We start from the raw sequence: 15469 nt of genomic DNA, 5'->3' as shown, positions 1-15469 counted from the left end.
ATGATGACTTAAACACATTGAGCATAAGCCTTCCACACAGCTGTAACACCAGATATCTGCTTCAGTGTATATTTTTCCTTTGTAACAAGGTCCACATAGTATAGGTGAACTGGATGCCATGACTTCAAAAAATAAAAATAAAGTTATTAAGCTAGCTTCACATAGTTCTATTTGTTCAGCCATTTGCTAAAAAAACACATCTGACGATCTGATTCAACTAAATAGGACTAGAAGTATAACCCTACTCGAACAGGGAAGCATAACTTTGTTTAAGTTAATTAAACAGCAGAACTTCGATTAGGATTTCAAAATGTTTTTTTTACTTTTTTAACAGAAAAAAGTGTGCTATAATATAGTCTCAATATTTTTGTCGACTTTTATACCTTGCACCTCAGTCATGATGTACCATATGCTTGAAATATTAAAAATATTATATTAAATGTTAAAAATCAGCCAGTTTAAGGGAAACCACCAACATTTCGACTTCGTATACAGTTATAGTGGTATTAGACCTTTTTATCAATCGTGTACACGTACACCTACATTCTATTATTTATGAATAGACGATGAGATTCAATATGCTCAACAAGTATAATGAAGATTTGTTGAGAACCAACATTAACAGTATCCATCAGTGTGCTTCAAACACGTTACTAACAGGCAGATGTTCCCGTTTTTTTTGTTCAGTAGAATCAATGTATGGCAATAGCAATGACAGGCACACACAAAGGGGTTAAAACGTTTGAATGCGCCAACCCTCCAATTTACCTGGAACTATGGTGTTAGGCAATCAATACATAATTCATATGACTTTCGAAACAATCTTTTCTATTCACGTTCATCAACAATCAATTTTAAAATCAACTACTGTATGTATATATGATATATCTTATACCGTTATCATTAATCTTAATCGCATAATTTTTTTACAAATTGCTATCAATTGTATTACAATCATTCGATTCTACAAAATAAAAAAAGAAAATATTTTCTCTTACTTTCGAAAGAAGGGCGAAAGGTACTACAGGGATCGTCAAACTCATAACTCGATTAAATAAAATGACAATGCAAGGGATAAAAATAGAAAGACAAACAATAGTACAGAGAACATAACATTAAAAAATAAAGACTAAGCAACACAAATCCCACCAAAAACTGGGGTGTGATCTTAGGTGATTCGGAAGGGAAGCAGATCTTTCTCCAAATGTCATTTTTTTTTCACTTATTACTGACGTATCAGGTGATATCTTAAGATTATTAAATATGTATATTATCCATAGGACAACTTAAATTTGGCCAAGTACGTCATGGTCTAATGAATCAAACTTTTGCATAGTTTACATTTGTGAAAGAGGGACGACAGATACCAGAGGGAGACTCAAACTCATTGATAGAAAATAAACTGACAATGCCATGGCTAAAAATAAAAAGACAAACAGACAAATAATAGTACATGAAACACAATATAGAAAACTAATTACTAAACAACACGAACCCCACCAAAAACTTGGGGTGATCTCATTTGCTCCGGAAGGGTAAAAGACTTATATCTCCTTACAGTAAGTATATACCACTTAAATTTGTATGCATATGTAATCATCTTTTCCACATAGTATATCATCCTGCTCTCTCCATCATATTACATAGAACGATTTTTTGTGAGGTTAATAATGAGGTCAATTTATCATTTTTTAAAAAGTAAATAATCATTGGTATGCAACAGCATAACTCATTACAATTGCTCTTTTATCGTATTTCACGTTCAGCCATGGTACATGTACACTTTGAATCGTTTGCATTTACATGTTAAAAATTGCAATTTTACTAAAAAAAATCATATAGAAAAGATATGGCTCTGTGCCATCAGTTTAGCAGTGTGTTAATTATCATTGGCAAATTTAATTGTACATGACAAAATGTTGACATTATTTCATCGTCACTAATATGATTAGTGTGAATTTTTTTTTTTTGTCAGTAGAATCAATGTATGGTGGTCTGGCAAGATTCATATGACCTTGACCACTCTCATGTACAATATTATGTTGTTCAAGTAATTATTATTTATCAGATTAAATGTAGAAATAGAGTGGGTGGTTTTGTTTATTTAATTTGTTTGCACTTCAATATATTTATATTTAACAGTAAAGGTCCAGGAAAAGAGTTATGGTCTTTTGACTTTTTTGGTCCACAGATGTTACCCTAGTGTGAACATTGTATTCTTCAAATATGTTTTGTGGTACACATTCCCAATCTATTTATCTATGTGTTATGCCTCCAATAGCATAAAGGGAAAAGAAATTACACAGTAAAAAAAAGTGTCATGAGTTTTACAGTAACGATTTGGTCTCACAAAGTTAAAAATTAGTATTTGATGTTTACTCCTGTCCTCCTTTTTTCTTCTGTTATTCATATTCAAGTAAAAAAATAACGTTAATAAAATATGTCGTGCCATAAAAGATAATTATATGAATGTTTACAATGACATACCTCTTTGGCACAAGACTTGTATGTATGTTTCTATCTCTTTTCCCTAATGTAAGCTTACCAGGAAGCAAATTATACGTGTTCAAACATGATCCAGGTATCATGTTATATTCAAATGGCACATATCGATCATTTCTGTCAGTCAACCATTAAAAATATTTATTTTAAATACTAGAACTTTAATTTCAATTGCAATGAAAGTTAAATACTTTAATCAGTGTTTCGTTCCTTTAAGACCATGCATACAGAGTGTCAATCATTTGTAAATTTTGAATGTAAAAGATATTTATGGTTTCAATGAACCAACAAATGTCTTAAATAATTAAATTCAGCAAGTGAATAACATGTGAAGTTATTTTACATCTCTCGGGATCAACAGTGAAATTTCCCATGGTCCCAACAAAATACTCACACGAGTTTTATGTTGTAATATGTGATTCTTTCATAATTCTACATTTAGAAGACTATTGCGGAAAATTGTTGATCGAGAAAAAAAAATATTTTTCTCTAAATACTGATGAATATTAAACAGAGAAATACACCATAAAAGGAATTATCTTTTTTACGAAGATCAAAATCACATCACAAATACACACAATGAAAATCTCCACAACAGTTTTGCCATATGAATTTGAGCTGGCCCTTTTGTGTCCGTGCACTAACTAATGCAGCTGTAAACATGTTAAAATGCTTCTCAAATTTTGATATGAGCAGTTACTGATGAAAACATTAGGTACGTTTTGAAAATCCGGATTTTAACTTTGACCATGCAGGGATTACGGTGCTTGATTAATTTAAAACTGATACTCTTTTTCTTGTCCACGCAATAACGTGAGAAGTGTTCAACCAATGTTGTTTTCGTTTAAATATTTTGTCAATGATAACTAAACTAATGTCATGTTCCAGGTTAACAATCTCCGCTTTTGTAGTTCAGGAGATAAAGTCCAAAGATTAAAATTTAGATTGTGCATGGTAATGAATTTCTCATTGTGAACTTATTGTAAACAATTGAACATTAAGAATAATTGAAACCATCAGCAGGGTCTGGTTCAAGAAGAGCTTAATAAGAAAAATATCATTACAATCGATATGAGAAGAACGGAAGGTTCTACCAAAGTCGTCCCAAAACCAACATACTTTCAGTTACTAGTATCTTTGCGAACATGAGAAGTCAACCAATGTAAAAAAAAAAGTAAAGTTTCCCTTTTTACCCTCCCACATTAAATTTATTGAGATATTAAGATGAAGCTGATAGAACTGAAGATTCGTGATAAATATATGCGAAGCTTTATATTTAGCTTAAATAATGATAAGAGAGTATGATAAATATGTATGTAGAAAGTACAATAAAAAAAAACGTGGAAAATTCAATCCGAAAGTCCGTAATCACATGGCAAAATCTGAAGCTCAAACACATCAAACGAACTGTCATATTCCTGACTTGGTACATGCATTTCCTATGTGGGTTATGGTGTTTGTAAACTGGTTTTAAAGCTAGTTTAACCTCTCACTTGTATGACAGTCGCATACAATTCCATTATATTGACAACGATGTTTAAACGTAATAAACAGACATATAAGAGAAAGTGTCAAAAATATTTACAAAGCAGTCTACATTTTGTTATTATCTTTATAGTTACAAACTAATGTGTCCACAAAGAAAAAAATATTTACAAAGCACTTTAGCATAAATGAAAGACAATAACTAAATAAATGGTCCAAGCACAATAAAAAAAGACCAGATGGATAAAATCATTTGTGAAGTTGATAAAAAAATATTTATCAACAAGGTCTTTGTATCTTTAAATGAACCTTTTTCAGAAAAAGGACCAGACGTTCTTTGACATAACTCTTGACCATCAACCATCTAATCAGACAGTGCTGACGTTTGATAAAATTAGAATAGCAAGGACAAGCACACACACAGGGGTTAAAATGTTTGAAAGCGCCAACCCTCCAACTTACCTGGGACTATAGTGTTAGGCAATTAATACATGATTCATGTGACTTTCAAAATAATCTTTTCTATTCACGTTCATCAAAAATCAATTTTAATATCAACAACTGTATGTATGTATGATATATCTTATACCGTTTTCATTAATCTTAATCGCATATTTTTTTTACAAAGTGCTATAAATTATTTTACAATCATTAAATTTTACAAAATAAAAAAAGATATATTTTCTCTTACTTTTGAAAGAAGGGCGAAAGGTATCACAGGGATCGTCAAGCTCATAACTCGATTAAATAAAATGACAATGCAAGGGATACAAATAGAAAGACAAACAATAGTACAGAGAACATAACAACAAAAAATAAAGACTAAGCAACACAAATCCCACCAAAAACTGGGGTGTGACCTCATGTGATCCAGAAGGGAAGCAGATCCTTCTCCAAATGTCAAATTTCTTCACTTATTACTGACGTATCAGGTGATATCTTAAGATTATTGAATATGTATATTATCCATAGGACAACTTAAATTTGGCCAAGTACGTGCCAGTGTAATCACTAATAAGACCTGAGGAGTCATTATGCTTTAAATAAATGCATGTTGGAGTCTTTAGTCCATCTCCTGCCCTAACCAGTACTTTACTATTCTGTCCATCTTTTGATATAGCTATTATTCTATCAGATTCAACGTCTGCTACAATGATATTCCCATAAGCATCTGTACAAAGACCCTCCGGTCTGCACAAATCCCGCTTATATTGCCAGATCTGTTTACCCGATCCATCAGTACATGTAATTGTTTTGCTACCAGGGTCACTATAGGTTATTCTGTCCTTATAATATACAACGTTAAAGAAATTTGATTCACTATGAACCTTCATTGACTTCAGTGTTTTACCATCCAGGTCTATTATATGAATTTCACTACCCTCATCTCCCATCATCCCTACAGCCAGAGTATTATTGAAGAATGATAATCCATGGCATACTTTGTCTAGTTTGATAACTTTGGTTACTTTTTCCTTCTCCACATTGAAGATCTTAATTGTTTTATCAAAAGGAGAACTTAGAGCAATAGTATTCTGATTGATCTGTGTAACACTCTGACATCCTTCAGGTATTGGTAGACGTTTTTCTTTTTTTCCATCGGAAGTAACAAGGATAACTTCAAATTTACCCCCACCTTTCACTACAATTGCTCTATCATCTATCAAACACATAATGTCGCTTATCCATTCACCGATGTTGGTCTTTATCTTAGTCTCAATGTTCATTGTCATGTTGTGTATGTTGAAATGTTCTATTGATTCTACTTGTGCTTTCCTCTTAACTGATGTTTCTCTATTTAAATCTATGTCTGTCTTTACGACCATTACCTCTCCTAAGGACGTTATCGATTCTAATTTACTTAGTAGAGTTTCTATCTCGCCATTTTGTTTCATTCTGATGTCAAATTCTTTGGTCCTTTTATCTTTTTCCAGATTATCAGCATACATTTGAAATTGGTGTACTTGTTGTTCAATCCAATGTACACATAAAAATGATTGAAGTTTCGACGTATTATGTTCAGTGATGCCATGCAAATTGTTTTTCATCTCTTTTAAGTTTTTCGTTTTTCCTTCAATTTCAGAAATGAAATCAGTTGCTTTTAATTTTTCCTGATTCCAAATGGTATCTGTTTCTTGGCATAACTTGTTCTCTATGAGATCTAAATGTTTGTTTATTTCCTTTCTAATCTCTTTAACATATTTCTTTATACCTAAATATGTATGTTCTCCTGTTTTGATATTTTTTGATTTGGTGTTCAATAATTTGTCAAGAAAAAACAAGATAGAACTAATGTCTTTCTCTGCAGATTCCTTCGACTTTTCAATATTGGTTTCCTCCACTACACTTGATAAACTTTGTATTTCTGTGCATTTTGAATGACTAGTAGACACACATTTATCACAGCAAGGAATTAAATGACTTGGACAGTACAGCTTGAGCTGTTGGTGATGTTTGTCACATTCTGTTTTGATAGCCTGGATGGATCGGTTATGACTTTTGATATCAATTGTCTGATGCGTTTGAGTTCCTTTAGATCTTTTGTGATGGTTCAAACATTTTGAGCATAATCCTTCATCACATTTATAACACCAGATTTCAGCTTTATTGTTTACTTTTTGTTTGTGACAAGGTCCACATGGTACAGGTTTATTGGATGCCATGACCTAAAACAAATAAAAACGTTTATCATACTTGCGTCACAAGACTCTTATATTTGATCTACATAAACGTTTATATTTACGCCAGACGCACATTTCTTCTACAAAAGACTCATCAGTGACGCTCGAATCAGAAAATGTTAAAAAAAGGCCAATATATCAGTAAAACTTAAAAAGAGCTTATTAAACCGAAGAAAGTATAACTAAAGATGAATTTGGAATTAGAGATATCCTTACGGGATATATCAAGCTGAACTTCTAAGGGGACGACCATTTGATATTCTGGGGGGGGGGGGGGGGGGGGGCAGGAGGATTTTGAAAATAAATAACTCAGCCTTGATAATCACAAAAATAAATGGTTTATTCTGTGGTAGTTTGAAAATAAATAACCTGACTTGCAATGTATTGAAAATAAATAACTTAGCAGATCTATAGCTTCTTGGGCCTTCAGCGGTATCAAAACCCTTCAAAATTTTTTTGCCTCGCTCCGCTAGGCAAAATATGTTTAACAATACTTTTGAAAAAGGCTAGATAAAAACAAACTAAATTAACTTTAATACTATGTATGTATGTTGTATGCAATACATGTATATTGCTCGGGAATATAAATGATTCATTTCGTGAAGAAAATTATAAAATACTTAATCTAATTATACCAATTGTCTTTTATAATATACTTATTACTATGTATTTGTGTTTCGTTAGTCCTGTCTCGCTATGTATTATCTTAGTATATTTGTAATATATTGTCCTCTTGTACACAAGTCATGCAAGTATGTGTCTGAGGTTATGAAATAAATCTTGAATCTTAAAATTTCTGCAGGGGATACTGATCTTTTCTGATTAAATGGTACATAATGACTGACTATACATGTATTATTCATAATTAACAAATATTTAAAAAAAATGTATGTTTTCGACTATCATAAATATAGTTGTGAAAATGAATAATCAGTCCCTTGCTTTAATGAAAATGAAAAATCTTGCTTCAATAGTGCAGAAAATGAATAATCTGTCCTCTCAGTTTACAAAAATAAATAACCGACCAAAAACAAATCCTCCAGCCCCCCCCCCCCCCCCCCCCCAGAATATCAAATGGTCGTCCCCTAAATATGTTTCAGAGCAAATTTCAATAAAACTATATCCCTGTTTTCATACTAAAACTTCACCGCTTGGCTGGTGATACCCTCAGGGACTAATTATTTTGAACCGAATTAATGGTGTTATATAGCCTCGACGAATTCACTACGTTAAAAATTAAGGCTTGTAATGTCCGGCTGATGATATGACTCCTAGGTCATGGTCTATTGAATTTTTTAGACAGTTTATATGTAAAGGTTGCTATTAGGTGAGTTTGAGATAAAAATTGTATGGTTAGTAAATGCTATTTGGTATGCATTTGTATAAGAATTGACACATCCATGATGACTTCCTGACCATGCACTCTTAGTCATTGACTCTGATAGTTAGCAAAGGAACCAGGATTATAATTTAGTACGCCAGACGCAAGTTTCGTCTACATAAAACTCATCAGTGACGCTCATATCAAAATATTTATAAAGCCAAACAAGTACAAAGTTGAAGAACATTGAGTCCAAAATTCCAAAATTTTGTGCCAAATATGGCTAAGGTAATCTATGCCTGGGATAACAAATCCTTAGTTTTCGAAAAATTCAAAGTTTTGTAAACAGGAAATTTATAAAAATGACCACATTATTGATACTCATGTCAAACTTTTGCATATTTGTAGATTAAGTTTTGGATAAGATACGTTTGAATTAATATTTTGCATAGTTTGCGTGTTAAGTATTGTCATTTTGATTTCAACATTTGCATTAACTACCAAAATAAAATACTTGTCAGACATATCTATGTTTTACAGCGCTGACTACAACCAAAGGGGAACCCCGGATTTGTGAAGAGACTGTGATTTTATTATGAAAATCATGCTCTAAGATATCACTCAAACATGATTGTCATGTATCAAATGTTCGTCATTATATCTTATGAACTTATATTTTTTAAATGCCCTGAGGTATTACTTATAAAGGTTATTATTTGTGAACACAAACTCGCAGTTCAACGTGTTGGTCAAGAGAATCAGTTTAGATGATCATGTTATACTTGCAAGAGTCACTGTTAGTCTCTCATGTCTCCAGTTTCTGTACTTTATACAGTCAATATAAACTACATATTAGTCTATTTGGTGGGGTTCGTGTTGCTGAGTCTTTAGTTTTCTATGTTGTTTCTTGTGTACTTTTATTTGTCCGATGATTTTTTTCATTTTTAGCAATGGCGTTGTCAGTTTATTTTCGATATATGAGTTTGACTGTTCCTTTGGTATCTTTCGCTTCAGTTTTCAGACAACATTATTGAGTTTAGCCAGGTGTGCTTATAAAAATCTCAGAAGAAGAGAGCTGTGATCTACTTGCACAGTAGTGGGTTCCAACAAAAGTGTCAGGTCTTATTGAGTTTCCATTCTTAATGTTAAACCAAGTATGCTTTAAAAAATCTCCGGAGATGAGCTGTGGACTTGCACAGTAGTGGATTCAAATAAAAAAAGACGTCATGTCGAATGTTCCTAATTCTTTCAGGATATCCACATGTCTATTTTCAGGATACCATTATATAGAATTGTGCAGCTCCTACATAATTGAGGAACACAATAGATACTAAGGGATATCCTGGAATCCAATTGTGAAGGTCTTGAATAGACAAATAATAGTATGGAGCTCAATCTAAGGATATTGTGAAATATGAAACAACCTGATATAAAGTAATGTTGACTAATCGAAATCGAAACATAGGGATCCGTAAATATCTCATGTATATCCTCAATGATTTATGATTATCAACCTGCATTTGAAAGTATGACGAGCCTTTTCCATATATGCCTGATACAGATTTTAAGGTTAATTAACTAGACGTATATAAGTTAAATGCATTAGATAAAATCATTTCTGGATTTTGATAAGCATTTTTTTTTCATTCCTGCAGAAGGTGTAAACATAAACAAACGCCGGAATTGCATTTGATACTGTCCACTCAGTTACATCCTTTAACTCACCTATAGTGTAGTTGTATAGATATCTATTGTAACTATTAAAACTTTTCCAACTGGACAAATACGTCTGTAGTCCGAGTAGTTTTTGGGGTGTACATACGGCATTATTTGTCCATTTGTTATGATGAACCTTCAGCTATTTAAATTAATAGTCCAGATAATCTAGCATAAATTTGGCCAAACCTTAAAGTAATGGCAACAGAAGATTTTTAAGTTTTAATCTTTAGCATTATACCCCAAACATACACAGAAAAAAGTCCTATAAAATCTTACTAAAACAGCACAATTCAAAATCCTATGGAGATTTCCATTGAAAAGGCAGAAATATCAAAACAATTGATACAAAACTATAAGTTAACCGCTTCTATTCAACAGAATTTATTGATTCTTGATATTTTAGCCGTCTTTAGAGTAAAACAAACAAATCTTAAGGTGTTTTCATATCTTTTTAACAAGGTTCAATCTCGATTTCTTAATTCATTAGTTGACCATTTATTGATTTTTTCAACATGTCAAGGTAAAGAATCTCATATTTTATAAAAAAAAACCAAAAAAAAACAATTAATTAACCATATATTCTTTTTTAATGCACACATAAATAATAAAAATACCGATAACACTTCGTTTTTGTACATTTCATGATCAAAGTATCATACTTAACATTAATATAAAGACAAACAACCACAAACTGACAAAAAAGCCTCATTTTTTTGGCAGAGTTATCTCCCCTTCCAACGTTAATTTCCATAGGAAATTAAAAATGCTGATTTTGTGAATTTTTTTCAAGGCAGATTTCTTGGGACTTTTTTCTGTGTATATTTAGGGCTATAGATTAGAGTTAAAACATTTTCTGTTGCAATTAGTTTGAGGTTTAAACTTAGTTTGACTGGACTATAACCGTTAATCAATAAGAATTACAAAAATACGCGTGAAGAAACCTTGTATCTGTCTGCTGTTGTCCTCTATTCTGGTTGGGTTGCTCTTTCGTTGATATTTGTCCACGTTATCTCATTTGATCATATATTAAAACAAAACAAAAATCAAGAAAAATGATGACACAAAAACATACCTTGTAACCATGCAATCAGGAAATATTTAAATGACATCTATATCTATAAATAGATCATACCTGTTCCAGTTTACCACTGACATTTAAATATATATATGATTTTTTAAAGGTCTTGAGTGTTAGAGTTATAGTCTAGTTAGAGTCTATATAACCTCTCAGAGGCGGATTTAGGGGGGGGGGCAGGGGGTCCGGGCCCCCCTTTTAAGACAAAAAATTGGTTGCTTATATAGGGAATCACTGAAGCATGACGGGAGCGGTCCCCTCTTAGGCCAGCCAGTGGGCCCCCACTTATCAAAATTTCTAGATCCGCCACTGCCTCTCATAGGTCTACAACATGAACAAAGGACCGTGAAGTGAAATATTTGCGAAAAAGTGTTTTTTTCCACTTATGGTTAACTTATTAAACAGAGAGCAGATCGATATTTCCTTGCATGGATTTGATTTTTGAGGCAGATCGAAAGCAGACAAGAAAAACCTCCAATTTAACCTCGCAAACAGGTTTTGGTATAGAAAGTAAAATCACAAAAATACTGCACTTAGAGGAAAATCTAATCGGAAAGTCCATAATCACATGGCCAAATCAAATAACAAAACACATCAAAAACGAATGGACAACAACTGTCATATTCCTGACTTAGTACAGGCATTTTCAAATGTAGAAAATGGTGGATTAAACCTGGTTTTATAGCGCTAACCCTCTCGCTTTGATGACAGTCAAATCAAATTCAGTTATATTTACAATGATGCGTGAACTAAACAGACATAAAAAAACATAAAATACTCAAAATATGGGTACAGCAGTCATCATCGTGTAACAATTTTTAAAGGAACAATTTAACAGAACACAAAAACATATCCATCAACAAACAATTCAAAGACGCTCCGGTTGTTTCCTTGCAATACCAAATGAATACCAAATCAATTGTTCAACCAATGCGTTCCAATTTTACTACATTGCTACTGGTAAAAAAGACTATTTTAGTGTGCATCAATTTCGATATCGAGAATTTTTATTTTTGCTGTTTGTGAATATTCGTCCTTGATTGATTTAAAACTGACATTTTATGGATTATGCATTCACAAGTTTTGGATTTTTCTATCTTAAAAATGGTATAACGGATGACAAAATTAATGTTTAATATTGACGATTTTCACTTTAGCTGTTCATGAGTGATATCCCTCAACATGCTCAATTCAATTTTTTAACAATGACACTTATGTAATATTACCTGGTTTCCAGCCATTGGGAAAGTCTGTTTTTGTGTTATGATTAATATACTTTTCCACCTTTGTGTGTAATGATGATCGATGCACTTTCTCAGATTAAGAACAAACCCCCTTTGAAGTTTTTGGTAAAGTTTTGCAACGCAAGCGGGAATCCAAATTTGAAAAATATAATATTGAATTAAAAAGTAGAATCACAAAACTACTGAAGTCCGAGAATAGTTCAAAACGCAAAGTTCCTAATCAAATGGCAAAATCAAAAGCTCAAACACATTAACTAATGGATAACAACTGTCATAATTCTGACGTGGTACAGGCATTTTCCTAAGTAGAAAATGGTGGACCGTACCTGGTTTTAAAGCTAGCTAGACCTCTCACTTGTATGGCAGTCACATCAAATTTCATTATATTGACAATAAACAATGTGTGAACAAACCAAACAGATATAATAGGTAAAAAAGTCAAAAATAGGGGTACAACAGTCAACATTTTGTTACAATATTAGTCACTATAAAAACAAACAAATCTGTAACAAAGAAGTACAATAGCAAAACTGAAGGACAAGAATACAAAAATTTACAATAACACAATAACGGCATGTATAAGTACAGAAAATCACAAAAAATAGACCAAACAGTAAAAGCAATATTCACAAATACAAATAAAAGAACACCATTACACGTTACCATGATAATAAACAACGTCAGTACCAATAATCTATATTTCAAGACCTTCGTGTATCATTTGTGAAGTTGATTTAGAATATTTATCAACAAGATATTGGTACCTTCTTGTGAACTATTTTTTAGAAAAAGGACGAGACGATCTTTGATGGCCCCTGGTTCATCAACTTTCTGCTCAGACACTGGTGACATTTGACAAAGTCTGAGTAAGAGCTGCAAGGTCTTTAATACCTAATAATTTTTGAAATGTGTATCACATATGCAGGTGAAGTTGATATATTGCTATTAAGGTGGGGGGAAATTGATGATTTCGAAATTTAAATCGTCTTGTTTGTCATAAATTCTAGTACTGAGATGAGGTACTAGGCGGATGAAGCCGTGTCTGTTGTGTCTTTAATATCTAGTTCTTAGTAATTGAACCAAATCAGAAAAGTTCGGATTTTTCAGGAAAGAACATCATCAATATCTGAATGTGAAAATTAAATAACATGGCTTCTTTGTTCTTCTTGTTTTTGACAAGTTTCTGAAGGAACTCCGATTCCTATGAAAATAAGAAAGGGTCGACAAGGAGAGGCGCAAAGTTCGTTCTCATAGGAATGCCGACAATTTGTTGAAAAATCTACCTCCAAATTTAACAAATGCGCAAGAAACTCCAGGATACTGATCACTAGAGTCTGCGTAATGCATGATAAAATAATGATGAGCGATTATGATAAATACAGTACGTACATGTGTACAGCGTTCTTTTCAACTTAAATAATGAGTAAGAAGTAAGTATATGTGTAGATTTCAAGATGTATTTAAAGCCAATGCCAGTTTTGAACATATAAAGTCGTTATTTATAGTTATAAATAAAGACAACAGTAGTATACCGCTGTTCAAAAGTCATAAATCGGTTGAGAGAAAATACATACGGGTTATACAAACTTAAAACGGGGGAAACACATTAATTATATTAAAGAGGACTACAACGAAACGACAGAAATACTGAAAAGCAACAAAACACAAACGACAATGCAAAACACTCGGACATGAAATAAAAAGACAACACCTGCCATTTTCATGACTTGATACAGGATATTTTAAGAATAAATAATGGGTTGAACCTGGTTTTGTTGCTAGCCAAACATCGCACTTTTATGGCAGCACTATAACAAGGTATTACGGAACTTATCGCGCTGATGTTATTTTCGTTTGTTTCGCATGATGTGTACCTGTATACATGTGTCCGACATGTTACTTTTTTGACGTAACTAAGAAGGGGGTGGTAAAGGGGGTGCTTACACGGAAAAAAAATCATGAAATAAGACATACTTTCACGTTGAACGTGAAATAATTTCTGTCATGAACGTTGCACGAAAAATAAAGATTTTGATGTGAACCTTTTGTGACTAAGTCACTGTCTTCTTGTATAGTTGTACACTCTCTGTTTTACTTGATATTCCCGATTTAGTAAACACATTTATGATATAAATGGTTTACGGCTTTAAAAAAGTATTTCTTGACGATGCCTGCAAAGTGTTTGAATTTTATTTGAAAAATACCGAGCACGCAAAATAAGCATTTGACAATTTCGATGCACGTAAAAATAAATAAGCAGAACACGTTGAACGAGGCGCCTGTCTTGCACGACTGAACGTAAAATTAAAAAGATAAAAACACGTTGAACGTGAAATAAAAAAAGGCGATCACTTTGCACGAAAATAACCCTTTACCACCCTCTAAGAACAGTCTATGTTTTATTTATTCTACATGCTCCATGATCAAGTTGAAAAACTTTCTAAAAAACATAGGTATATTCCGATACATAACAAAGAATAATTAAAATCTTAAAACGGAAAGGGGAATTTTTAATTAAGAGAGATTAAAAATTACTTATATGACTTATAAAAAAGTAATACTTTAACTTTTACTTTTAATCTCCGTCAGCAGTGTGCACATGTTACTGATAATTAACTGATTAATTTGATCCCATAGTTTATAATTGCATTTCACTATATTAATAGATTTTTTTTTAAATTTATAATGTGTAACTATATAATTGGGTATACAAATAAAACGATGTGGTATGATTATCAATGAGACACGTCTAGACTGGAGACAAATTGACACAAAAATTACAATTTTAGGTCATTGAAATAGACTGAAATAGATCTTAAAGAAATCCCAAGCAATAGACACAATTTTATTACCTATAGCTTAATTAGCCGTATTTGGCACAACTGTTTTGGCATTCTAAGTCCTCAATACTCTACAACTTGGCTTCATATACTCATAGGCGGATTCAAGTGGCCAACCCACCCCCTTTTGTGGTATAAAGTTGGTTGATTAAAGAGGGAATCACTGAGTTAAGCATGACTGGAGCGGACACTCCCATAGGTCAGTCAGTAGGCCCTCCTTACAAAAAAACTGGATCCGCTACTGATACTTGTTTGGCTTTCTAATTATTTTCATCTAAGCGTTACTGATGAGTCTTATGTAAACGAAACGCGCGTCTGGCATATCAAATTATAAGCTTCAGTGGTACATTTGATAACAACATTAATTTAGAGCACGGAGGTTTGTATACCCTACTTGTTTAGAGTGATGTTTCCAAAACAAATATATATAAACTAGGTCACATTCGGGAAGAGAGAAAGCAGACCGTATAAGAGAGGTGGACTTTGAATTGAGGTTTGTAATGCATAGATATTGCTAGGACAGGATAACAAGATGGTGACTCGACCAGGAGCCTTTTTTAAAGACGAGTGCGTTTTTTGTCAATGGAGATGACCTTTATACC

General features: G+C 32.6%; 1 protein-coding gene across 1 annotated transcript; it reads right to left on the bottom strand.

Annotated features, from left to right (window-relative positions):
- Positions 1 to 4725: 4725 nt before the first annotated feature.
- On the bottom strand, positions 4726 to 10855 carry LOC134694793 (uncharacterized). Its single transcript, XM_063555850.1, has 2 exons — positions 10781 to 10855; positions 4726 to 6653 (listed from the first exon to the last, which is right to left on the bottom strand). The coding sequence occupies exon 2, from the start codon at positions 6648 to 6650 to the stop codon at positions 4950 to 4952; it is 1701 nt and encodes a 566-aa protein (XP_063411920.1). The 5' UTR covers positions 6651 to 6653; positions 10781 to 10855; the 3' UTR covers positions 4726 to 4949.
- Positions 10856 to 15469: the final 4614 nt, after the last annotated feature.

The sequence above is a fragment of the Mytilus trossulus genome, chromosome 13, assembly GCF_036588685.1.
Source record: "Mytilus trossulus isolate FHL-02 chromosome 13, PNRI_Mtr1.1.1.hap1, whole genome shotgun sequence".
NCBI lineage: Eukaryota > Metazoa > Mollusca > Bivalvia > Mytilida > Mytilidae > Mytilus > Mytilus trossulus.
This window is presented reverse-complemented; position numbering and strand designations above follow the sequence as displayed.

What these genes read in the sequence shown, in the direction of transcription:
- LOC134694793 (XM_063555850.1), bottom strand. Translation starts at nt 6,650, where the DNA reads ATGGCATCCAATAAACCTGTACCATGTGGACCTTGTCACAAACAAAAA.